Below are 25,253 nucleotides of genomic sequence, written 5' to 3'. Positions count from 1 at the left end.
CTGAGATAGTATTGGTTCTATTCATCTGACCGTACTTCCATCCGGTGTTAAAGCTGCGGAGCTCGAGGGATGTCTTTAAAAAGGTCAAGTTTTTTCTTTTTTTAGACGCGGTCGAAAGAATACCTGAGAGAAGGATGGGCACTTCTAATAGTAGGCGTAGGCCCGTCGCCCTAAAACTCATACCTGTGATTAATAAGAATAATTTTATGAGTGTCCCCGCCCTTCTTCCCGTACAGAGTCTGTCAAACTCAGCTGTCTTAAACGACATTGGCGCGGTACTCTGATCTGATCTACTCATATCAGAGTACGCCACTCGTGGTCAGAGGAGAGCCTGGAGGAGAATGGGAGAAAGCTTTTAGTTCGCCTTCATTCCATAGCTACTTAGTACCTCGGATCCCTTCTCCTTTGAGAACTACCACTCAAGACTGTTGGATCACTCATCAATGTCATCAGCTTAAAATTATGGCTTTGGGGAAGCCGATGCTAACTTGGCTGACACTGACACCGAGAGGAAAAGGCTTCTTGATGGCATTCCCGGCCTACGAGGTTCTTAACTAAACTCTGGGATTTGATAGATAGCAATAAGTTCCGCCGTCACACTATCTGGTTCAGGAAGTTCTCTAGCTTGATTTGAGCTCATTGGCTCACCAAGAGTCATTCCTTTATCGATGGGCAATAAAATCAAAGACAACTGTGAGGCTGCAGAGGGGAAGAAAGGATAAATTGAGAATAGAAGCTTTACGTCACCGGTTCGTTAGTAAACTGGGACACGTTTAGCATGGGTAAAGGTCGGTGAGAAAGTGATGGATGATTTGAGGCGTGAATTCCACCAAGCACAACTCCGGCAGGGGAAGCTGTAGCTTATGGGGTGGTCGTGGTATAGCCTTTATAGAATATCCTCTCCCCCAGGAAAGCTAACTCAATAGGAATTCTCTCTCTCGCCGATGCTATTGAATCCGCAGCTGTTGGTCTTGGTGGTAGGGATATAAGACCAACAGTGGCTGTGTAACTCCCCAATACTTCACCCCATGTTTCAAGAGGAAGGTCTATCTTTCAGCTCCTCCCTAAAAAGTGGAATGTACTGCTTCCTTTCACTTACCGTAGGGTATGAGAGTGGGTATAGGTTTGAGTACGGTGTACTAAACTCAATAGCTACAATAAATCATTGCTTGAGTTTAGGGCTGTGTAGCCTGGTGTTTGAACCTTCCTCTCACCTTCTCCTTGGCCTTTTCTCATGTGCGCTGGTGATGGTGCCTTACTAGAGGAACGTTTAGTGAGAATTGACCTCTCCCTCTACCTCTGTCACTTCTTGTGGCACTATAAAGCGATAAGGACAGATGTTTTCCCCTGGGTCAGGGGGTCTTCCTACTGCAACTGGTGTTTTAAAAGCTCCATAAAAGAACCTAACTCCTGGGCCTGTGCAGACTCTTGGCGAGGCTGTTCCAAGTGTGTAGGCCCCACATCTCCCCCTGTTGGTGGTCTGTCTTACAGTAGCAATGGACGTAGAAGGAATTCTTTGCATGGCTTTTTTGCATGAGAAGGTTCAATAACATTCACCTTAGTGGGACCCCCCAGCACCATCTTTCCTTAGTCAATACTAGATGGATTCCCTATTGCTATGCTAGCTTCCTTGGGAATACAACCTTGCACTGGTTTAGGCGGTATCCGGGCCCTTTTAGAGGCAACAGTTGACTTCCCCTTTTTGTGGTCCCTCGAATATTCTACAGTCTTGTTACCTTCCACAGAATTCGCAGGAAGCCCCAATAGCCTATCCTCTTTCTAGCTTGAGGATGTAAAAGTAGTTCTTGTCCGTTCTGTCTTTATCTGAGAGTGAGGGTAGTAGGTGTAGAAGCAGTCTTGTAGCCTTTAGTCGGCTAAGGGCCATTTCGGTATCGTGCTAGTAAGGTAAGAGCTGCTGTCGATTCTGGTAGCATTCCAAGTCTTGGATTGGTCCATTCGTTAAGCATTGGAATCGCTTTGCCCGCTATTCCTTCTCTTTCTGTCTATCGTTTATCTTTTTCTTTTTTGCGAGTGAAGTTCCTCTCCTTTTAGATGTGCATTCCCGATCTTTTTAGTCTCTTGAATATTCGATTTAGAGTTAAGAGGTGTCTATGCCACTAACCAACTCCTTAAAGAAATACAAGAGCTTCTCCGGCAAACCACTAGAAGTACCCATCGAGTCGAGCAATTGGATGCTAAGAAAGGTTTCTTTCTGGGCTAAATTCTAAGCCTATAGACTGAATTAGGAGAGGTTTAATCCAAAACCAGGAAAGCAAGCTATATCGAAGCCCAATGCCAAGCAAAGCCCTAGACTACAAGTGAAGAAATAGGGTTCCACTAAGCGCCCTTAACCCGACACAAGATGGGACCCTATTAGGTAGGATAGTGGGCTTAGTCAGCCCAACATAGGCTGTCTACCAAAAAGGGGAAGTTCCCGTGATTGAAGGTTTCTGGATATCCTACCCTAAGACGAGAGGGTTGGGCTTAGAACAAGACCCATCGGTGGATAAGATCACATCTTCATAACAAAAGGTGTACACGTTCGGCCTCACTCAAGGTAATGGGCCAAACCTAACGAGTCCAAACAAATTGGATCTTTTTGTATGACAAAACCACATATTGGTAATTTTTTTCAGTAATTTATTTCCTCAAGCAATAGGGTTTTACCAGTCCCAGCAGAGCCTGTGATGAACACGGATTTGCCCTGAGGGATGGCAGACAAAATATGCTTCTGCTCGTTTCCCCATTCTATTGGAGTGAAGGTTAGCCCACCCAATGTTAGCATTCAGATCCATTTTCAGCCCTGGCCCGGAAATGCCACCTTTTCCTGGCTTTCCAAACAAAGCCCAAGTCCAGTCCATCTAATTTCTTTTTGTCCCATTCCAGGACGGCCCAGGCCGCTATCCGAGTGCAATCGGCAAAAGCAAGTTTACCTTACTTATATTAATAATATAATTCGTTCTGCTGTCAAAAGTAGGGGAAAGTGTCTGATCCTTTCAATCAAGCGATAGAGGCAGAGGCTTTACTTCTTCAGCCTACGCTAGGACGGAGCTGCTGTCGAGTGACGATTGGCCGAGGGGAGTTCAATCATGAAGCTGGGTACAAATAAGCCAGTAAAAGACAAGTAGAAGCCAGTGAAAGAGGAGTAGTCAGGGTACGACGAAGCACGCCTGGTACGTAAGCGAATACGGATCACGTGGGTTTGTACTGATCCGCTTTCGAGCTGTCGAGTGAGGATTGCTCCATCTATGAAGAAAGGACGCAGGGGGCCTCTCTTATTATAAAGGGGGTTACTCTCTTCTCTGATGTGCGCTATATTATTAAGTTCTATTCCTGAAAGAGTTTTCGGGATTAAGCCACGTGGCGATACCCGCGAAAAACGAAAGACTCTTTTTTTTTCGCTTAGAGCTTCCCACGTCTATAAATAGAAGCTGCTTTCTCTATTTGGCAAAGCAAGGGGAGATAGATATGGATCCACCAGTTACCACTTTAACGCTTTTTCAAATTGAGCAAGCAATTATTAATGTAGAGAACGCAAAGCTCCAGCAGGAGCAAACCCTGGCTGCCTTCTGGGAGCACATGCCTCCTGTCGAGGAGGAGGTCCTGGTAAAGCGGATACAAGAGCTCCGGGACCACATTCGCGCTCTGGAAGAACAAAGGAGGGTTCTCATCCGAGAGCGCGAATTGCTGCTTATCAGGGCGGCCTCCATCATCCGCAGGAGACCTGGGGGAAACTACTAAGAAGTCCTTTGTTTTTGCTTTTCTTTTAACTTAATATGTTGTTTGTTTACTTTGTTGTAATGTTGTGTTTAGTTGTGTGGCTGGTTTGTCTATGTGTGCGTAAGCTTCATAAAGGGTCCGTCGACTCTTTCTAGAAGATTTAAATAAGTGTCTGTAGACGCAAAGTAGTGTGTTTTAATGTATGGTGTTCTTTGTCTTTTTTAGTTGAGATCTACTCCGGATGCTTACTGGAGATAGACTCCTATCTATGCTAACTATCTTTGTTTGGTTTTATTTTTTATGTTTGCATGTATGGTATGGGAAAAGCCCTAGTTGTAAATCTTTACTACTTATGAAAATATAATAAATAATAATGTTCGTAAAAATGTGCTGAAAATAAGGTGTAAGCTCAGTGTACTGGAGATGCGCTTATTAAGCCTTTCTAGCTTTGAAGCAAACTTCTTCCTTGAGTCTGCGCCGTCTTAAAAACCAAACCCTAATCTTGCTAGTTCAGTTCGTGTGTTTTACGTGAGCGCGTTGAACTAGTGTGCATGGACCTTAGCCACGAGTTTTTCGGCCTAGACGCTAATAACACGAAAACACTTTGGTCCTGGGTTTTCGATCTCTGTTTTTGCGCTTAGTCTTGCTTCTTTGGTCACTTCACTTGAGCTATAGATTAATTTATCCGGGTTCCCTGCGGGGCTACCTCGCTCCATGAACTCACTCCACTCCCCCTTACAGGAATAGAAGACTCGGTAATCAGTCTAAAAAAAGAGGGAAAAGGTAGCTCCTGAGTAAGAAGATAAAGAATAGTTCCTTTATTTCAATTTAACTATTTCTCTTTCTGTAAGCGAAGGTATCGAATGACTTTCTATTCAGCTTAGTAATCAATTCCATCGCTTACTGTTCTCCTTCGGATCCTTAGTAAGTAGTCAGTCTGTTGCTTGTTTAGTAAAGGTCACTTCCCTTTTCTTGCTAAAGAAAATCACCATCTCCTGGGCGATCCGTTCACAGAGTCCTTTCCCATTCTACCTAGGGCAACATGTTGAATGAATATTCCGGAGAGCCAAGAGAGAATGAACTGCCAATAGACTTGAATGAAAAGCTAAATAGAATAGAATTGATTACAGTTGCAGAATCAGAATAATCGGAACTATTCTTTATCTTCTTACCGTTCGTGACCCTATTAGTGAGCCAACAAGCAACAAGTAAACTTCCAAAGCTTCTAACAAGCAAGCTTCAATCGGTAAAATCCCCGAGTGAGGTGCCCTAACGCTATACTATAGGCTTGAGCTAATCATTCCTTCCTCTTGCGAGCAAGCGATTTCACATTCTTCTCCCTATCAGGCCTTTTGTCCTCGTAAGCAACGGTATTCCATCACTTAGTAGCTATGGTATTCAATCACTCGAGCTAAGCGAAGAGGTATGAGATCACTGAAAGGAGAGGATTGAATCGGATGCTCGGATGATCGACCGATAGGGAAAGGTTACAGCTGTAAGAAATGCGGTTACTACACTCTGATTTATCTGATTCTCGTTCGCCCACTTTACTTCTTCCTTCTTTGGCGCTGCTGGAGATGCCCCACAAGGCCTTCTTTCTCAAGATTTCACGCGGTGAACAAAAGGAAGCAACGCCGCTACAAGCAATAGAAAGCAACGTTTATTAATCCATTTCAGTAGGTGGCGGTGTACACTAAGTATCAACAAAGGACGCTTTCTCTCACCCAGCCCTTTGGAGGTGTTAACTCTTCGCCTTCGGCTTTCTATTGAATGATCCATCTGGTGTGCTATTTATACTCCCCCAGTTAGGGCTTCTCCCTTTTCAATCTACATGGCATACGTACACGAATGAATATTCAAACTCATCGACTCGGCTCAAAGCATATGATCAAAGCTCTAGTGGCGCACATAGCAATATCAGAATAGAATTATCGTCGGCCTGACCGGCAGTAATAGCGAACTAACACTGTTCTAATAGAAAGGGGGAGTCCCTCTTTGCGGTAGATAACGCAACCGAACACAAAATGAAGCTTTCAGTCTCGCAAAGCATCTGGGCGAGCCGGAAACAGCCAGCGAATCGATAACTGAACAAGAGGAAGTAGAGCGTCTCACGACTCTATATGCTGTACCACATACTAAGACCTAAAGCCGTTCTTAATAGAAGTCCCCAGGAGCTGGTTCCTTGAAAACTCTTCCCTTGACTTCTATACGAACTGGTCAAGATTTCACTTCTTTTTCTTCGCCTCTATCAATTCCTTCGTCGAGAAAGAAAGCAATAAACGCTCGGGTGGAGGAGGAATTTAGTACCAAAAGCAAGCCCCCCCTACTAAGCATACGTTTATTACCAGATCCGATAACAGCGATTCTCCGTCTCTGACCGGGAGGTATCACATCTACAGACATTAGCCCCAAATGCTAGCTCGCATTATTAATTAATAGTAAGTCGCTACATCATGCTTTTGAGGAAGCTAGGAAAAGAAAATAGAGACTCCCTCCTAAGAAAGGATCTGCTAGCCTTTCTTTCCCGTCCTGTCATCCGGCAAAACATTAGGTTTAGCTTATATAAATGTGTTGGTTGGAGCAATGGGATTTGATTCCCCTGATCTACGATCACCCTCTTCAATCTATATTCGACAGCTTGCTTGAAGAGGGCTTGCTTCTTGCTAAAGATAAATTATCTCATTGAAGAAGGCATCGCCTGCCCAATGACAAGCAAAAGACGAAGAAGGAACTTACTAGACCTCCTTGCGCCCATAGCTTGACCTCAGCCTTGAACTACCTGCACGGAAGCCTTCCCTTCCAGGCGCGCAGACAGACCATCTTTAGTGAAGTCCCTCCTTCCCCTAAAGCATCCATTTCGTCAAAGAAGGACGGAGCAGGCACACTTACTACTCTGATTGGGCGTGGACTGGGAAAAAAAAGTAGCAGCTAAAGGAAAGCTATAAAAAAGGTATTGGCGAAGAAATTTCAAAAAATAGAAAGGAAAGAGGCACCACTCGCGAATCCTTTCTTTCTTGGTTTCGCTACCTGTGATCAAAACAATTAACGTATTAGATCTATCCATCTTTTGGTCCAGTCAAGAAGGAAGATAGGAAGAGGCATCTGTCTATCTAGCCCTTAAGTACACATTACAGGTTCAAGTCCTCTATTTATCTGTCTTAGTTGTTCGTGGTCAGAAGGTTGAGCATAGAATGGCAGTTTCGCGTACTCCTCTGTCTTTTTCCTATCTTCTCTCGGAATTAGGTGTAGCTATATCATAAGCTCATGTTTCACAGATATTGACTTTGATTTATCTTCCATGGCTAATGTAAGGAAATGAGACGACTCTTTCTTGAACTATATAATAAAAATATCTTCCCCTCCACACCAATCACGAGTTTTTCTCCATTCCTCTCGTATATCGTCGTAACGCCCTTAATACTAGGTTTTGAAAAAGACTTTTCATGTCATTCCCATTTAGGTCCGATTCGGATCCCTTCGTTGTTTTCTTTTCCTCCCGCACCTTTTCCTCGAAATGATAAAGAAGATGGTACACTCGAATTGTATTATTTAAGTGCTTTTTGCTTGCCAAAGATCCTACTTCTACAATTGGTAGGTCACCGGGTTATTCAAATAAGTTGTGTTTTATGTGGTTTTCCCATGTTACAACTTCCGTACCAATTCGGTCGATCCGGAATGGATCGGTTAAACATTCTATTAGGGAGCCTGGTCTTTACTCTTCTGTGTGGTATTCATTCTCGTTTGGCTCTTGGAATCACATCCAGCAGTGGTTGGAACAGCTCGCAAAATCCAACCACTTCACCTACTTCATTGCCCCCAACCGTATCTCGTACCTCTATTGAAACAGAATGGTTTCATGTTCTTTCATCGATTGGTTATTCCTCTCCGTTCGTATCTCTTTTTCCAATTGCGGTGTCAATGAGTTTACAAGATTGAATGGCGCTGGGCCCAGAGTTGGTGAATTGCTACTTAAAAAATGAAATGAGAGGCCATTCAAGCTCCGACACTGTATGCATACCAGCACCATGGATATTTTAATAAATCTATTGAGTAAGGGGGCTGAAATGAAGTGCGACCAGATCTCTGGCCTAACAGACCAAACAAATCTTGCCCAACTACAATCTTTCAAAGCATGGCAAAACGTCCTCCCCATCTGTCCCACAAATAGGGCAATTTGTGATCCCTCTTTAGAATTTCGCCAGGTTCGTTAATAAGCGATCCCTTCTCGCCAGCTATAGGAAATGCTTAACACGATTAGAAACTAAAAAAAAAAAGTAATAGAAGTCTAGCCGGTCGAGTACCACATAAGGAGACAATCCTATCAAAGCGAATAATCCAATGACTTCCCCTTTTTTTTGCTTATTCAGGCCTCTTTCGGTTGCTATCTAGCTTTACCGAATGAAGTTAGTCAGCTTCCTTTTCCGCTTTCAGACAAGTAGCTAAGTCGTCTTAATCCAGCGACGAAAACTCTTGCGCTAGGAGAAAGGCTCAATCCCCTCGCTTTGTCGCCCCTATCTCGTTAGCCGTTGCTTCTTCCCTCGCCTAAACCTAAACTAGTCCTACTCCTACAGCTTGCGCCGAAGATTCACTACCAGCTCTTTTACCGCCCGTAGTTGACTGATTGGAGTCAGGAACTACTTTTTGGAATATTGCCCTTTCTTTTGACTTTACTTGCCCAAAATAAATTATATTCCTTGACACTATATATAGTTGGCTGAAACCGGACCGGAAAGGCCTTCAAACAATCCCGTACTCCTGGCTCTAGCCCGCTTCACTGCATGAAACAAACGGTTAGGTTAGACCTCTGTCTGGCATTTATTCCCTAGAGACCTGTCCCCCCAACATTTCCTTTTGGTCTTAAGAGATAGACTTGGCTCTCTTATCTTTAAATCTGGACTTGCATGTGTTCCGCATATGACTATTTCGAGTGATTGCTGCTATCTGGCTTGAGTTAGACAAGCAGAGAAGGATCTTATGCCACCGGTGATCGGCCTGTCTATCTAGTATCTAGTACTAGGACTAGTAGAGTAGAGGCACTACCGGGCGGGGCTTCCTCGATCACAGCTTCTCGCTTAGCTAACTGCCAGACAAGGATGGATGCAAATCAACTCCTTATATAGAATAAGATCGACACATTCAATGAAGCAGCCAGTCCGGCAGACAAGCTACTTTCTGATTCTAGGACTGGCGGATCCTCTATCTATTAGCATACCCGTACCGGCAGTTAGACTAGCACTCTCTCCCGCAGTAACCGGCTGTAAGAGAGCTGACTGTCTACCTGATTCAGTCTACTGGCAGTGAGTACCAGACTATGAGATAGCCTGGCCAGTGCATCCAATCTGATACCAGGCAGGAAGCTTATTGATTGTATCCCCGTCTGCTTTCCTTAAGATCTACAGAATACTAGATGAGCCTGCCAACCGTTCCACCGGAGCGGTTTGGTTTAAAGTCCCGGAGTGTCGACAGAACCGTCATACACCACTTATGAAGGGGATGTAAAACACGCCGGATAACCCAGTTACCTATGGGAAATATCCTACGCTTCCCCCCACCCTCTATAGACTGACCTAGTCGGCCGAGGCTGGGCATAACCTCAGCAAACTCTGGACAAGGATGTCCGACTCTAACAGCTTCCTCAAATGCAGAACAACCTATCTGCGAGATGAGTTCGTTGTTAGGGTCAAAACAAGACCTCGTCCAAGGAAACCACAACGCGCCTAACCAATTAGCTTGTTGACGCCCACGGAACTGATTCCGAGACTCAGCAAGTTGAAACCTTGAATGGATTTCAAAGGGGAAGGCTCGGAAGACAGATGGAACTCCTTTCTTACGACGAGAGCCCTTCAATCGGATAGGCTTCAGTGTGGCCTGGCCTTCCAGGTCGGATCGGATCCCAAGTCATTCCTTGTAGCAAAGGAATACTAGAGATAGACGGAACATACCTTTGCAGTAATTCTTAAAAAAAAAAAAGAATTCGCAGCATCGGTAGCCAAGGCCTTCACATTAGAAGGGGGAGTAGAGATAGAAGAGAAAGTTGATCTATCCACTTTCTTAGCCAATTAAAAAATGTTTGCTATAGTAAAGAAAGATACAACTTGACTACTATATCTGCTCGATCATCACGCCTACGGATCACCTTACGGTGAAACGGGGGAATGATCCTTGGGAGTCCCGTCCTCGTGAGAGAGATGGGAACAGATAGTTCGGTCAACCTCTTAGGGTGAGTAGAAGAAGAATAGTGCATAAAGCATGTTGATGCTTGTTTACAGTAAAGTGCAACATACAGCCACCCTGATCGACGGCCTAACTTTACTACCTGTTTAACCAGGTGATGAACACCAAGACAGATTTCTATCGTTAACCCACCGGTGACCACCAAAGGAATCTTCAAAAGAACCTTAGTTTAGTAGTAGGGTCTTTTCAAAAATGCCCTTGCTTTTCAGTAACGCTCGAAATCACTGATGTCGAGTTCAATCAGAGTAGCTTACGGACTTGGAACCTCTGGCTGAAAAGATTGAATTACTTCAAAGGGAGGGGTTTCTCGGCGAATTCCGGGTATTCAATCTCTTTTTTCGGACTTTGCCGGGCTCTTCCCTTTCCTTTGAAAAATTCCCTCCAACAAGCTCTTGAAAGTCTTTGACTAAGCCTCCTTCCCGCTCTACTGGAAACTTTCCAATATGCTTCGAGTGCCTTAAATATAAATAAAAGATAAGAGGCAGAGGAAATATCGATTTGGAAGCCAATTCAACCGCTTCGCCCCTATTCATTCTCTAAAGTAAAGGTATCGACAGAAAGAAGTCCCTAGCTTCAGAAGTGGCAGCAGTGCTCTCGTATATAAGAGAAAGGCAGCTTTTAGGAGTGATCCTTCCCTCTAACCGCTAACTCGAAATAAAATAAGCTAAGAGAGATGTGGCAAAGAAGGAATTTCAAGAGGTGCGTCGAGAAGTTCCATACCTTCTTGATAGAGTCCATAGCCTTGCTTGTACTTACTTAAGTCAAGATTGGCTTGGTGTTAAGTGTATAATAAACTATTTCAAATCATCCCTGCTCCTCGAAGTCTTTCTTCGACGTCAGAGAGTTTGATCGAGAAAGCTTGGGTGGACCCCCAACCATTAGCGCATTCTAAGATTCAGATGACTAATTGGCTGGAGTAGCAGAGGGAGAAAGGTGAATCCGCTCATGATGCGTGGAAAGTAGGGGAAGAGTCTGATGAAAAACCGTCTGCGATAGATCACGTCGAACTGAAGCACTTAAGAAAGAAGCTGATAACTTTTTGTTGATTTGATGCTCATTCTGACACGGTTCATATAAAGTCACAGCACAGACATAACCTGGTTGCTGCTACTAGTCAGGCTCATCAAATGCAAACACGGCTCTTGTTGGCCTTGGCCCGGCCGTCAACTGCTTCAACTGCAGATGCGGCTGACCTAGATCTAGATGTCCCATCAATAGCGAAGGAAGTGGCTAGAATACTGACTTCCAAAGATTACTACATAATGAGTTCTCTTTTTAATAGAATACCTTTCTACTCGGAAAGAACTGCTATGATACGATTAGCTCTAAGTACCTAAGTCCATAGATCGATCGCGAGCTGCGGCTTGCTTTGTTAGCATCTACGTAACGGCCTTGTTTGTTAAAGCGTTCCAACGACATCTTTTGCACATGGTCTCTACTGACACACACCTCTCCCCTGTAAATCCTCCTTATAACCTAACGGAAAGCCAACCTGAGTTAAACCTGACGTCAAAGACTAGCCGCTTAGACGGGTATAAGTACTAAAATACCATACATATGTAATGGACTACTTTTCATACTACTATCCTTCCTCGCTATGATAATAGGACTCTGTCAGCTTCCGCTGCTATGACGATATCGCTATTGATCGCGTAGCCATGACATACTCCTATCTTCTTGAGAGCTAGGGATATGGAAAAAGATCCGTAAATTCCCCCGCTTTCAGAGATTCCAACTCCTAAAGGAAGAAGTTCCCCTTCGAAAGTGGCTTCGTGAGTTCGAATACCAAGCCTCTTTCATCATTCCCCTTAAGAAATCCTTCCGGGAGAAATGATGGCACCGCCCCGACATAGAATGGAATTGATGAGGTTTACCCAGATCTTTATCTTCTATCCATGAAGAGCTCGTGACTCTGCGCCCGCATGAGTGAAGGGAAATGCTAGTTTCTTTATTTCCAGGTTCACCCGTGAAGGTAGAAAGATTCTCGTTGCTTTCCCCTTTCCTAATAGGTCAGGACCGCCCCTTTCTGAAGACTTGCAAGTGAGGCGGAATGGGATTCATGCAGAGAGGCTAGAGTGGAATACTTGTAACGAGCCGGAGAGGAGACTGTGGCACTGACTTTCGGAATGCGCAGGGGAGAAATCCCAAAGCAAATGCAAAGAAGAAGCTCTTAGATGTTTATCCAGTCTGGACATCAAATCCTTCCGGTCAGCAAAAGAAAAGGAAAAGGTTTAGCGTAGCCCAGAATCCACTCTTCTTGATTGAATCCCCTGAGAAGCTGTTGTACCAATTGCAACAGTCTTAAGGCCATTAGTTGGAGTGCTAAGTGCTGCTTTGCCTATCTATTCTATTCTGCGACTTTTTTCTTACATCCAGTGCTACATCTAGAGGTCCAGTCCCCTGGGTCATTTGATATCTCTAGTCTGAGTTCCGTTCAACAAGCCAGTTCTGTTAGATCGCTTACAGTCCCCGTAGTGTCCAGTAGCTGTCTCTTTTTCTTACCGGCAAGCGGCTTGAAAAAAAAGTGAAGATATCTCCATCCGGTGGGAGTTGCTATCCATATAGTTCAATGGCAGTTCTACTTGCAGCCATTGAGAGTTCTCTTGCATCCGCTTTCCATCCAGCAGAGTAAGGGGCAAAAGGATCTGACGCAAGTTGGAGCTAAGGATCGACAGAAAGCTAGGGTTTTTCGTGCTTATCCCTTCTTATCCGGAACTAAGGAGTTAACGATATATCGCTTAAGGAGATATCTAGCCAAGCGATTCACCTGATCCAGACACGCCAATAGGCGGCTTTGAAGATAGTAAGTAAGAGTAGTGGCATTCTCATCAAAAGGATCAGTAAGTTCGCAATCCAGTGATAAAGTGAAAAAAGGTGCTTTTTTCTGCGCATATTCCCTGGTTAGGATATGCATATAATATTATAGGTTACAGTTTCTAATCTATAGGATTGATTCTGGCTTCTGTAGGACTACTAACTAGACTATTCTCTTCTCTCCGCTAAAAACGTAGGAAGGAAATCTGTGCGAAGGCTTTCTGTGGGTAAGGCAAAGGTAGATGTAAGATTGCGATATGTGTCTGACCTTGGTAATTCCTTTATTTACCTAGTGGGTCTAACTAGATTTTATGTCTAAGGAAGAGGAGAATCGCCCTAAAGAGCCTGCCTATATCGGAGGAGTCTCCGGTACTGATTTCCTTGTTTTCGCTTCTGGGCTTAACCAAGCCAGGGCGAATAAGGGATGCATTCATTTTCATTGTGAGTGTAAACCCTTAAGAGCCGTCGGCCATAAGACTTTGGGCATCAAGAGTGCTCCAGTAGCATTGGTGGAACAATCGAAAGACCATTATGAGGATTGGGAAAAACCTACATATGGAAGATGATATGCCACAAGAATCCCCCAAGATGACAACAGATTAAGACCTAGGATCAATGCCCCCAAAACAGTCCCTGAACTACCGCCTTCCAATTTCCATTCCCGGATCACAGAAGGCAGACTAATCAACCAGGTCTGGTCTTACCTAGGAAGGACACCTCTCCTATTTCAGTCATACCTCGTCCCAGAAGTAGAGAGGAGTCCATCTCAATCAAAAGGAAAAGAAAGATGTACTACCTTCACTCTTTCAGAACCTCTCCTACTAAGTCGTACACCTTTTGCCCAAATCCCTTCGCTATTGAGCAGATAGAGTCAGACTTTCTTCGTAAGGAATCGGACTAAGAGGATTTCAATTCCATTTCCATAGAGCAGATCCAGTAAGACAGTATACTTTCGTGCTCTTTCTATCTATTTACAATGACTGAGAGTCGCTCAAGCGAGCAGGCACGTATAGGGCAGCGCCTTCTACCTTCCTAAAATAGGAAAAGACCAGTCCTTCTACATCTCAAGGGCATGCCCTATAGACCTAGTCTATCGGCTATAGCTGCAGCTATGACTGACCAATAAATTGAAAGCTCTAACTAAAAAAGAAGTCCCAGGGCTTATTCCCTTTTCAAGGTCTTGTAGCCAGACTGATCCAGTCATCTATATCTCGTTTCGCCCCTTTGGCTCTCTTGCTTAGTATCCCAGTCCAAGATCTTATTGAAAGAGCCACAGCTTCTTAAAATTCAATAGCAAAGGATATTCACCCGGCTACTCAATCTTCTCTCTTTCACTCCTTCAAGGCCTCTTTCAAGCTAAGAAGACTCCTTTCAAGGTTATCCTTATTCTTATCTGCAGATCGGAGTCGTTCACTTCTCTGTCGAAAGAGCGTATTCTTTTATTGCAGCTAATTACAAATCTCAATCAGTCTTGTCTGTACACCAATCCCAATGGCTAATTCGGCTCTTAAGCCTGGAACTCAATCAAAAATAAATTATCTTTTGTCGAAATAACCTCTCCCCCGCCCAATCTTTACATTAGTGGGCGGACACCGCCCCAATCCTAAAACAGGAACGAATCTTTCAATTGCAGTCGACCACAAGATAAAGAAAGCGATTGAAGCAAGCATTAGTAGTATCCCCCTTCCTTCGTTGTGGGTCCCCCTCCCTTAATTATTTATAATATCTCTTTGGCTATCAACTCAAAGAGTAAAGCGGTGGTAAGATATGGAGGTTTTTATCCCTCTTAGAGCTTTGAACTGACCGGCCTATGATCATTTAGGGGGAATTTATATAAATAGCTGGTGCGCTTGTTTGCGTCCAATCCGGATGTGAAGTCCTTACTTGCAGCCCTAGGTAAGGCGCGGGTTTAGTCTTCCAAGTAAAGGTTACGAAGTAAATGGACTTATTTTGATGGACTTACTTTCTCGCCTTTCCCCAGTAACCTCTGTCTCACTTATTGACCTATAATCTGACTGAGGTTAGACCAGTCAGCTTACTCGAACCTATAGTGGCAGCACCTTATTCCACTACGTATCCGTCTGTCTGTTTAAAGTTAAACAAAGAAATTGCTTAGATAAAAGAGTCGATCTTTCTTCTCGTTTTTTCGAGTAGTTTGCTTGGATCGAATAAGCTACGCCCAATAGAGCTTAGCCCTGTGTAGGCCGAAATGGTCCCGCGAAGCCGGTCAACGTTAGCCAACAAGTCAAAAAAAACAAAAACAAAAACAACGAGAAGGTAGCGAGAGGGTAAGTGAAGTGAGAACTTGATTCAAAGAAGACTTTCGGTTTGTGTGTCTAGTCTTTTTCTGGCCCAGGTAAACCGAACCAGGGAATACCTTTATTTTTACTTTATCAGAGTTCCTTCTTCCTTGCCTTGTCCAATAGGCGATAGGCTTACAGAAGCTCGTGAAAACAGTCTTTCTATTGTGGCGAGCGGCATCATATATAAGATCCCGGCTGCATTTAGGAGTTATCTTTCCCTGTAACTAAAAATTAAATAAGAGAAGAAAGCTGGCAGCGCAGGTTGGATCCTAGCGTAGATTCCAGCTGTCCCTGTTGAATGAGTAGCTTCGACTTCACCTTTTATCGAAATTGGCTTCGTCTTCAGTCTATCGTAGTTCAAGATCGAAAAGAATGCATTGGAAGGTCAACTCGACCTACTTTGGTCAGTGCAATAGGATAGGAAGGAACTTTCTACGGTCAATGCGAATAGAAGTTGACTATAGTCAGTGCACAGTGTAAGATTTTATATTCCGTAAGTGTCAGTAACTTAGTGCATGTAAGGCTTGGAAGAAGAAAAGGAAAGAAGAACAACCGCGCTGGTCGTAATAGATTTACTTTCATGCTGGAGCAAGAACTAGCATGAAAGTTCCATTTCAGGGAAGGCTTTTTGGACTAAGGGTACCATGATACTTTCTGTTTTGTCGAGCCCCGCTTTGGTCTCTGGTTTGATGGTTGCACGTGCTAAAAATCCGGTACATTCCGTTTTGTTTCCCATCCCAGTCTTTCGCGACACTTCAGTTTTCACATTTTTTAGTAATCTACCACTTATTAGGAAAATTCCCAATAGAGGGAAATACCTTTTATTTTTTTTTACTAGATTATTGTCTTGTTCTTTCACGAGGAATAATGGAACTAGGTTATGTCTTCATGGAAGACCTCGCTAGAGCTGTGGCACAATTCTACCCCTCTTCATCTGGAGGAATGTCTGGGGGGTTCAATCAACCTCCTTCCCCAGAGGGGGCTCTGCCTGTATTTCACGAAAACCAAGATCAGCCTGGTCCTTCAGCTTCAGAAGGGGAGGGTCGGGCTGTCCGGGATTTTAGCAGTGAATTGCGTAATATTGAGTCATTACGCGAAGATAAGTCCCTAGATGTGAGCTACCGAAATGCCTTAATAAAGCAGGAATCCATTATAATTGAAATGAAAAAGTCCCTTTTACCGGGAAATCAAATAACAGATGAGGACATTCAGAGGGGAGTCGACTCCTATTTAACAGCCACCATGGGGCAGTCAGTTAATTATCGCCGGAAGAAGCTTTCATATATTCATAGGGATTTGACCGACCGTGGGTCGGCTAGTCCCTATTTGCAATAATCAAAGAAATAGAATCCATGAATGGCCCTTTTTTTTTAGCGTTCATGGATTGCTTTCCTCTTTTTTCTATCCATCTGAGTATTTCTGATAGCTTTTTCCCATGCATCCTTTCTGTTGGTCAACAACCAAGCACATCTCTCTATAGTTATTCACTACTCCGTGCAGGAAAGACTCTCTTTCTGTCTGGAGGGAATTTTTTTGTCTCAATCAATCACTATGTTTCCACTCAATTTTCATTACGAAGATGTATCACGTCAGGATCCGTTGCTCAAACTGAATCACGCCAACGTTATGGAAGTTCCTGGATCGTGTGAAATAAGATTAGTACCTAAGGCACCCTATGATTTAATAATAATAAATGGAAAATTGGCTATGGAGATTCCGCGCGGTCAGAAATTCATACAGACACAAAGGGGTTCGACAGGAAAGTCGTTTCGATCCAATCCATTCTTGGGGTCAAAAAAAGACAAAGGATATGTCAGTGACCTAGCACGACAAAGCACTCTCCGAGGGCATGGAATGTCTAATTTTTCGGTCAGAATATCGACAGTAATGTCTCTGTTAGATTCTCCGGTCGAAATACGGGAAAACTCCATTCAATTCTCGATGGAAACGGAGTTTTGCGAATTCTCCCCGGAACTGGAAGATCATTTCGAGATCTTCGAACATATTCGAGGGTTCAATGTTACTATTGTAACTTCGGCCAACACACAAGATGAGACTTTACCACCGTGGAGCGGCTTTTTGCAAAAAGATGAGGGAGAAACTCAGTAAGAGATGTCGGAGAAGCGAAATATACGAGATCACAAACGCAGATTGCTCGCGGCTAAATATGAATTGAGACGAAAGCTTTATAAAGCCTTTTGTAAAGATTCCGATCTTCCTAGTGATATGCGGGACAAACTTCGTTATAAGTTGTCCAAGTTGCCAAGAAATAGTTCCTTTGCACGAGTAAGAAACCGATGTATTTCCACGGGTCGCCCTCGTTCCGTATATGAGTTCTTTCGAATTTCTCGTATCGTTTTTCGTGGATTAGCATCTCGAGGTCCTTTGATGGGCATAAAGAAATCGTCTTGGTAGCAACCGCCAAACCCATAAAACAAGGGTTAGCTCCGCAGCTGGTCCACAAGCAAGGTAAGTAGGTCCATTACCGGCCGGCTCCGGACCGAAAAGACCTAACGGAGTAATCCCTTATCTCGGATCGGAGATGCTAACGGGGCAGGAATCGAAGTGGGGGACCTATCTACCGCCTGTGTCTATCTCCTGTCAAGTATGCTCCCCAGACATAGACTACGTACAGGGTAGTACTCTTGGATATAATATCACCGCGTGAACGTGAACATAACATTAAGTTACGAATGTAACTCCCGAGGGGTCGACCACTATTCTAAATAAAGTAAGGCGGAGAACTGTTGTTCATTGGAGCGCCGGAGTGCGGGGGTTGTTCCCATCATTGAAGTCAGAGTGTGGGACTGAGCCTTCCGAATGATAAAGAAAAAAAAGTGCTTAGTTTCGTTGGAAAAACCAACGCAAATATCATATTGACTTTATCTCGCCCGGATAGATATAAAAGGTTGGAGAGAGTTACTTTATGAAATTGTCTCCTTTCTAAAGCTGCGCAAGGCGGCCCCACCCCTCTTTTCCCCCCTTTAATGAAAGACCCTCGCCCCAAAAAAATGGGATGAATTAAAAAAAAAGCTTTTTTATTGATTCAGGGCGCAGCGAAACCAATTTATTTCAAGGCAAAAGGGGGACTTACTTGACTTTTCCTGACGCTGAGTCATCCTATTCAAATCAAATTTAGCTATGTTAATCGAACAGGAAAAGTTTTCAGATGATATGGACCCTGGACGAGAACCTCCAATTGCTTAGGGGTCGCACTCTGTCCCGCTTGGTGGACGAAATCTTCTCTCCTTTTAGAATTATTTCTCCCACACACCTTTGCCCTCTTTCACCGAAGAGGAAATAAAAATATTCCAAGCGGACAGAGACCTAAATTTCCATTAGATTCATTCCTAAGCTTGCTTTGTTGCAGTAAGATGAGAGTGCTGGGGAGAAGAGAAAGCGGTAAAAACCCCTCAGATTCGGTCACCGAGCAGTCGTCCGACTCTTCAGTAACCCAGGATGACCCGACCCCTTCGACGCTCGCTTCTTTCGCTGTATACCCCCTCCATCCTTCGGAGGTGGAAGAAAGAAAAGGTACTATAAATAATTGATTCTTTATTCTTTTTAAGTAGGGCCCCAGAACGAAAAAAGGTGGGGGAACCTGAGTTGTCACGATAGGAAAGATAAAAAAATGACTATAAGGAACCAACGATTATCTCTTCTAAAACAACCTATATCCTCCACACTTAATCAACATTTGATAGATTATCCAACCCCGAGCAATCTTAGTTATTGGTGGGGCTTCGGTTCGTTAGCTGGTATTTGTTTAGTAATTCAGATAGTGACTGGCGTTTTTTAGCTATGCATTACACACCTCATGTGGATCTAGCTTTCAACAGCGTAGAACACGTTATGAGAGATGTTGAAGGGGGCTGGTTGCTCCGTTATATGCATGCTAATGGGGCAAGTATGTTTCTCATTGTGGTTCACCTTCATATTTTTCGTGGTCTATATCATGCGAGTTATAGCAGTCCTAGGGAATTTGTTCGGTGTCTCGGAGTTGTAATCTTCCTATTAATGATTGTGACAGCTTTTACAGGATACGTACCACCTTGGGGTCAGATGAGCTTTTGGGGAGCTACAGTAATTACAAGCTTAGCTAGCGCCATACCTGTAGTAGGAGATACCATAGTTACTTGGCTTTGGGGTGGTTTCTCCGTGGACAATGCCACCTTAAATCGTTTTTTTAGTCTTCATCATTTACTCCCCTTTATTTTAGTAGGCGCCAGTCTTCTTCATCTGGCCGCATTGCATCAATATGGATCAAATAATCCATTGGGTGTACATTCAGAGATGGATCAAATTTCTTTTTACCCTTATTTTATGTAAAGGATCTAGTAGGTTGGGTAGCTTTTGCTATCTTTTTTTCCATTTGGATTTTTTATGCTCCTAATGTTTTGGGGCATCCCGACAATTATATACCTGCTAATCCGATGCCCACCCCGCCTCATATTGTGCCGGAATGGTATTTCCTACCGATCCATGCCATTCTTCGTAGTATACCTGACAAATCGGGAGGTGTAGCCGCAATAGCACCTGTTTTTATATGTCTGTTGGCTTTACCTTTTTTTAAAAGTATGTACGTGCGTAGTTCAAGTTTTCGCCCTATTCACCAAGGAATATTTTGGTTGCTTTTGGCGGATCGCTTACTACTAGGTTGGATCGGATGTCAACCTGTGGAGGCACCATTTGTTACTATTGGACAAATTCCTCCTTTTGTGTTCTTCTTGTTCTTTGCCATAACGCCCATTCCGGGACGAGTTGGAAGAGGAATTCCTAATTATTACACGGATGAGACTGATCAGTGAAAAATTCTGACACCAATCATTTACGTATTACACCAAGAATTCATTGACAAGCGCATTAGTTTATAGTTGGCTATGTTGATATAGCTTAGATAGGGAAAAGATATTACTAGGGTAGGGCTTCACTTTTAAATCCGGGGGCTTTGTTCCCGAAACTCCCTTCCTCCTCCCCGTCCTTTGAAAGCTAGAACATTCGCATAGAGGAGTATCCTTATCACGCATGCTTTTCCACTGATGACAAAATGACCTTCTATCCTCTTCTAGGGATTCCTACCCCTATATGGAGAGGGGAAATTATTATTTGAGTATTATGCATGAATATGCTTCTGCGCCGGGAATATCTCATAGCGGGAAGGCCCAGAGATCATAAAGAGATGGGAATGGAGGCATTCCAGCCCAACATACTCCGGTGAATGGGTCGAGAGAGATAGAGAGGGGAGTGGGATACAGGAAGTATAGTGAAGAGTTGAGTGGCTATCCAACCATCCAATCGGCTATGGAGGGTGGTTTCAGCAAGCGGGTAAACCGATGATGACTAGTCAAAACGTAGGCCGATCGTCGCTCATCCCTCGTGTTCTCTCCCGTGAAGTGATTAATCCCTAAAATGGGCATGCAATCCCTATGGAAAAGCCAGTATTCCAATTGGAGTTAATTTCCACCCTCTGATGATCCATTCCGCCCTTCCGTATAGCCAGAAAGGTATGGAATCTTATGGATGACTTGAAGTAGTTCTTCCACCCCCTCCTCTTTCACCTATCCCTTAACTCCCCAGGGGATTCCGTACAGCTATACAATCACGGTTAATCGCTCGGAGGGAATAGAAGCAAGCATATTCCGTTCAGTCGGTAATGAATCAATACGCAGGGAAACTTTCTTCCATGGGAATGGCAAGTCTCGGACAGGCTCATATTGGTTGGGTATGCTCTTTCCATAGGCGACTTTCCAGAAGGTCTTCAAGGTGGATATGCTCTTCTTCGATGGTCTTTCTGAGAAGAAGATTCATAATTAACTACAATTTTTGACGTCAGCTGTCCTCAAAAAGATATTTATAGCGAGCAGCACTACTAAAAATGACCGGGGGCTTCAACCAGATTTCGCCCTATGCATCGGGAATTGGATCAAGATCAACTGCTTTTTAATTAAGCTTTTGGATTTGGCTCTCGAATTTACTATTGAAAAGGAAGGGATGTTGGGCGAGGTGATGGCTCTCTTTCAAGATATGCATCTCGAACCAGGTCTCCAACCGGCACTGAAATTGGCCCTGCACTGGGGGTGCCCCTCCCCGGTCTCAAGAACTCGAGCGGTCTTAACTTAACTTAATAGGTACTGGTAGCCGATTCGTATTGTATAGCTGCTGGGAAGCATAAAGATCGATCAATGTCCTGATTGCAAGGCATTAAGATGTCAATGCCTAGTAGTGAATGTGTTCCCGGTGGGTCTATCGTCAGTGTTCTAGTGCAAATAATATATCTATGTTTTTCAAAGCACGTCAAGACCAAAACAAAGCGAACGGACGGCAGGTTACTTTGATCTCACGCGGGCCTATACTTCGGCAACTAAGAAGGGGGCTGGGCAATAAGGAGGCTCCTAGCTAAACTTGTCTCGTTCGCGAATGAACCCAACGTCAGGAAATGAAAGAGGCCGCCCTAAGCACCATGCCTGTTTTGATCCTTGTTCCCCTTCTCGCCTCGCCCTATCCGACTGGACACCACATCTCGTCTTCAACTCATTCCGACACTGTGAGATCCTATGGTCACGCCTTAGTCCGAAGGGCTAAACGGGCTTTTGGGCTTTATAAAGAAATGTGACTCTCCACCTATTTCATTGTGTGCTTACCCCCCTTCTGCGCTAAAAAAAAAGATAGTAGATAACGTAAGACTTTGCTTGGCTTGCTCCGAGCCATCTTGTTAAGGAAGGGCGGCTAGGGTGGGAAATGAAGAATCATGGAATTCAAAATAAGGAGATGAGAAGGAAGACTCTTAGTTGTTGAATGCGAGCCACTACATAGGTGGAATTTTATAAGCTCCTTTAGGCCCGGCTAGCCCGTAGAGTCTTAGGCTTTTTGCCACTTTCCATGACGCAAGGTCGGGGTCGTTACGAATAGGACACATATACACCAAACCTTTGAAGGATGAGGTTCCAGTTTGCCATTCCTATTATTTATAGGCTTCCAGTCTCCTCAGAAGTCCGCTCTTCTATCTTCGCAGAATTCACCCGGCTCTCTTACTCACCTTCGCGTCTAGGGCATGATGTCTTTAATTTAAGATGATTCAATTGGTCAATCGTCTTGTTATTCTTCCGGGCCTCTCTACGGGATTGGAAGAAGGAGTTTTCACCCAAATGAGTTAGAGTTCCTCCGAACCGTGTCATTCTCGAAGTATGGCACAACACTCTGTCGAAAACACGAGGCGGGAGTGCGTCGAAGCATGAATTGACCTAGCGACGTGAACCTTGGGTGAGGTGCAGTGCACTAGCGAGCGACTTCCTTCCCCAAAACAAAAAAAGAATGCCGCTATCATTATCATGCGCGAAGCTAAGCAGGAGCCCGAGCTAAGAGAATAGAGCAAACTCGACGTCACAAAACCAGGGATAGATCGCTCAAGGGAGCAACTCGAGATAGATGCAAGATTCTTTCTCCTGCCCTTAGAAAGAAAAGTAAATTTTTCAGCACGCACTAATTCCTAAGTTTTGTCGGTCGAATAGCCTTCTTGTGTGACCTTCCACGGGGTGGCAAGCTTTAGAGAATAGGGGCGAGGTCCCCATACTACATAAGGCCGTAAGCAGTGGCTCGACGGAGATGGTTCGAATCAAGCGAAACCAAAGCGTTGGCACCCGAGATGCTAAGGATCGAAGACTAACTTTTGGGATATGGAATAGTACTTTCTGTTTGTGCCCCTTTTTACGACCAAGTCACAATGGCTAGTATCTATCTGGGGATGCGCTGCTGTGGTGACGGACGCGATATGAGGACATGCTGGAGGGCCGTTGCGAGATCAACGCCTGGCTGGGATGGGAGGAACTAAATAGGGAGCTCAAGGAAAGGAGCAGTTCCTGCCTGGGAACGTTGTATGGCTCGCACGAGAGTCCCTGATGCGGGCCGGCACTGTTCGAGAAAATCAAAGCAGACCATGGGGGACTGACCCGAGCTATAGACAAAGAAGGACTTTGATAGATAGAATAAGGCACTAAGACATCAAAAAGGGGCTACTTCACTATGAATGGTAACATATGAATTGAAACTAATGCGACGGGTGTCAATTACCAAAAACGACTCGACCACTAACTCAGTCCCGCGGGACATTTCTAACACAAGGCCGAAGATGGATGCGAAGAATATTTGACTCTCGAACCATCACACGGATTCCAACCCAACAGCCCATGATATAGTAAGAACGGAATGGAAAGGCAAAAAAACGATTCTATATGCAGACGTGAAAGCTCTATCGATAGAAGCATTCATTCTAGCCTATCTTTTTTTTTTAGAGAGGAACGATTCCCTCGTCTGAGAACCGCCATTCACGCACTATTCCTCCCCACTAAAAAGAGCGATTGATAATCTCGATAACCTAAAAATGCAGAAGTGAGCGTACCCCAAAGCTATCCTCTCTTCCCCTTTTTTAGCTTTAGCCAACCCCATTTTTTTTCACCTTGAATTGGTCAAAGCAAAAAATATGATAAATAGAAGGAAGAGAGATCAGAAAGAAAGATAGGCGGACGACTTGACTATAGTATAGGTCGGATGTTTCCGTGAGCAGTAAGCAGCAGATCTCCCCTTATTTATTTAATTTTTGAAAGCTGGTGGCCGCCTGTGAATTCTTTCAAGGCAAGGGGCGGCCTGATTCGACATTGTTGTTTACTCTGATCCGGTCGAGGTGGTTTTCGTTTACCAGCGCGTAGGCGGTCTAAGTTCCTATGACCGAGTCTTTCTGGCCCCTGTGAACATCTTTTCTTAATGTATTAAAGAGGGCCTCTCTAACCGGTGAAAAGTGGTGGGTGTCCACTAACGGCCATTCCTGGCTCGGCTCCGATAACGCAATTCCGGAAGGAGTCGGTAGTTGGGCACTGGATCCCTTCGGACCTGGAGAACGCGTGACGCTGGGTCGGGGTTTGGTGAACCAACTGGTCGCTCCTCTAGTTGAAGTCTCGGGCCCCTTTTTCTTTCGTTGCCTAGGTTACACCTTCGGAATACCCCAGAAGGGAATTTATCTCTATTTCCCTCAATCTTCACTTTACGCCACGCCGACTCTCCTTTCGTCATAAGGCGTGGAATTAGACCAAGGGGAATCTCCATAGGAACTAGTCCCTCAGATTTCGCACGTAGGAGATCGAGACACAGCCCCGGGGCTATGAGGAAAGATGTAGATCGATCGCCTCAGATAGACAACTACATAGAGGGTCTCTACAAGTCTATATATTCTTTTATATTTAGTTCCCCCCGTAAGATCACCAATGAGGTCTGCAAGTTTCACATCTAAGTAATACCCGATCCGATAGTTTACGATATATATTTAACAACAACATTCTAAGCTAAGAAAGGAGATTTTTAGATATCGGTAGTTGTCCGGTCGTACCCAAACAGTAAGATTCCAGAGGAAAATGCACCTAAGATCAAATATTTCGAGCCGGCTTCCGTGGAAAATTCAGACTTTCTTTTTGATGCTGCCATCACATAAAAACATAAACTTTGAGGCTCAATAGCTAAATACATGGCAATTGAATCATGAGCCGAGATCATAAAGAGCATACTGCGAGTAGGAAGTGGAATTAATACAATGAATTCAAAAGCATCAAACCTCTCTTGTTCGGAAGAATCGAAACACATCGAAATGGTACCAGCCGTACTTAATAATAGAAGGATTTGGCAGAAATATGTAAAATTGTCCCTCCTAAAAAGATTATTCCGGAATAAATGGGCAATAGTTAGGAGAGGTGCGCCAGCGGCGAGCAGAAGCAAGGTTATTAGATACCTCAGGAAAGCCCGGCCAGAACCACACGTGCAAGTTTCCCTGCATGTGGCTCGTCCGTGATAACTTATTCGGATTTGCGCGAACTAGCGGACCGATCACTAAGTGGGGATGCTCCCTCCAGCATGAGCGAACCTTTTCGAAACAGGTTAGGAATGGGCCCAGCCAGGTTCTATTGATTATGTCCCCTTCCCCCTTGTCTTGGGGCGTCTTTGGCTTTACGAGAGAAAGCCCGCCATAAAAGTCTTTATCTTCTCGTCCTGGAGAATATTCCGGTGCGTCCACAGAAGAGGAAATTGCAATGCATCTTGCTCAGCAGGCGTAGCTTGGAGTGGGAGTGTAGCGTGGGTAAGGTAAGTGGCCGCCAGAGAGGAAGCCGGCCTATTAAGCGCAGCTAAGCTAATATGCGCCGG

General features: G+C 44.3%; 3 protein-coding genes and 1 pseudogene across 4 annotated transcripts in view; 3 read left to right on the top strand and 1 right to left on the bottom strand.

Moving 5' to 3' along the window:
* The first annotated feature begins 3,468 nt into the window (after positions 1 to 3,468).
* Positions 3,469 to 16,687, top strand: LOC127102511 (uncharacterized mitochondrial cytochrome b-like protein AtMg00590; annotated as a pseudogene).
* On the top strand, positions 16,214 to 19,840 carry LOC127107517 (60S ribosomal protein L5, mitochondrial). Its single transcript, XM_051044793.1, has one exon. The coding sequence runs from the start codon at positions 16,623 to 16,625 to the stop codon at positions 17,178 to 17,180; it is 558 nt and encodes a 185-aa protein (XP_050900750.1). The 5' UTR covers positions 16,214 to 16,622; the 3' UTR covers positions 17,181 to 19,840.
* LOC127107518 (ribosomal protein S14, mitochondrial) lies at positions 17,184 to 19,937 on the top strand. Its single transcript, XM_051044794.1, has one exon. The coding sequence runs from the start codon at positions 17,184 to 17,186 to the stop codon at positions 17,484 to 17,486; it is 303 nt and encodes a 100-aa protein (XP_050900751.1). The 3' UTR covers positions 17,487 to 19,937.
* A 4,803-nt stretch (positions 19,938 to 24,740) lies between these two features.
* Positions 24,741 to 25,253, bottom strand: part of LOC127107512 (ATP synthase subunit alpha, mitochondrial-like) — a 3,311-nt gene continuing 2,798 nt past the window's right edge. Inside the window, exon 2 of one of the 2 annotated variants that reach the window (XR_007795749.1) lies at positions 24,741 to 24,843. The gene's annotated coding sequence lies outside the window, so the exon portion shown is untranslated. Of the gene's footprint in view, positions 24,844 to 25,095 lie in introns of those variants that run through there. The other variant, XM_051044788.1, reaches the window with a different exon arrangement.

The sequence above is a fragment of the Lathyrus oleraceus genome, chromosome 7 (assembly GCF_024323335.1).
Source record: "Lathyrus oleraceus cultivar Zhongwan6 chromosome 7, CAAS_Psat_ZW6_1.0, whole genome shotgun sequence".
Taxonomy (NCBI): Eukaryota; Viridiplantae; Streptophyta; class Magnoliopsida; order Fabales; family Fabaceae; genus Lathyrus; species Lathyrus oleraceus.
The sequence above is the reverse complement of the archived record's forward strand: the minus strand, read 5'-3'. Positions and strand labels throughout refer to the sequence as shown.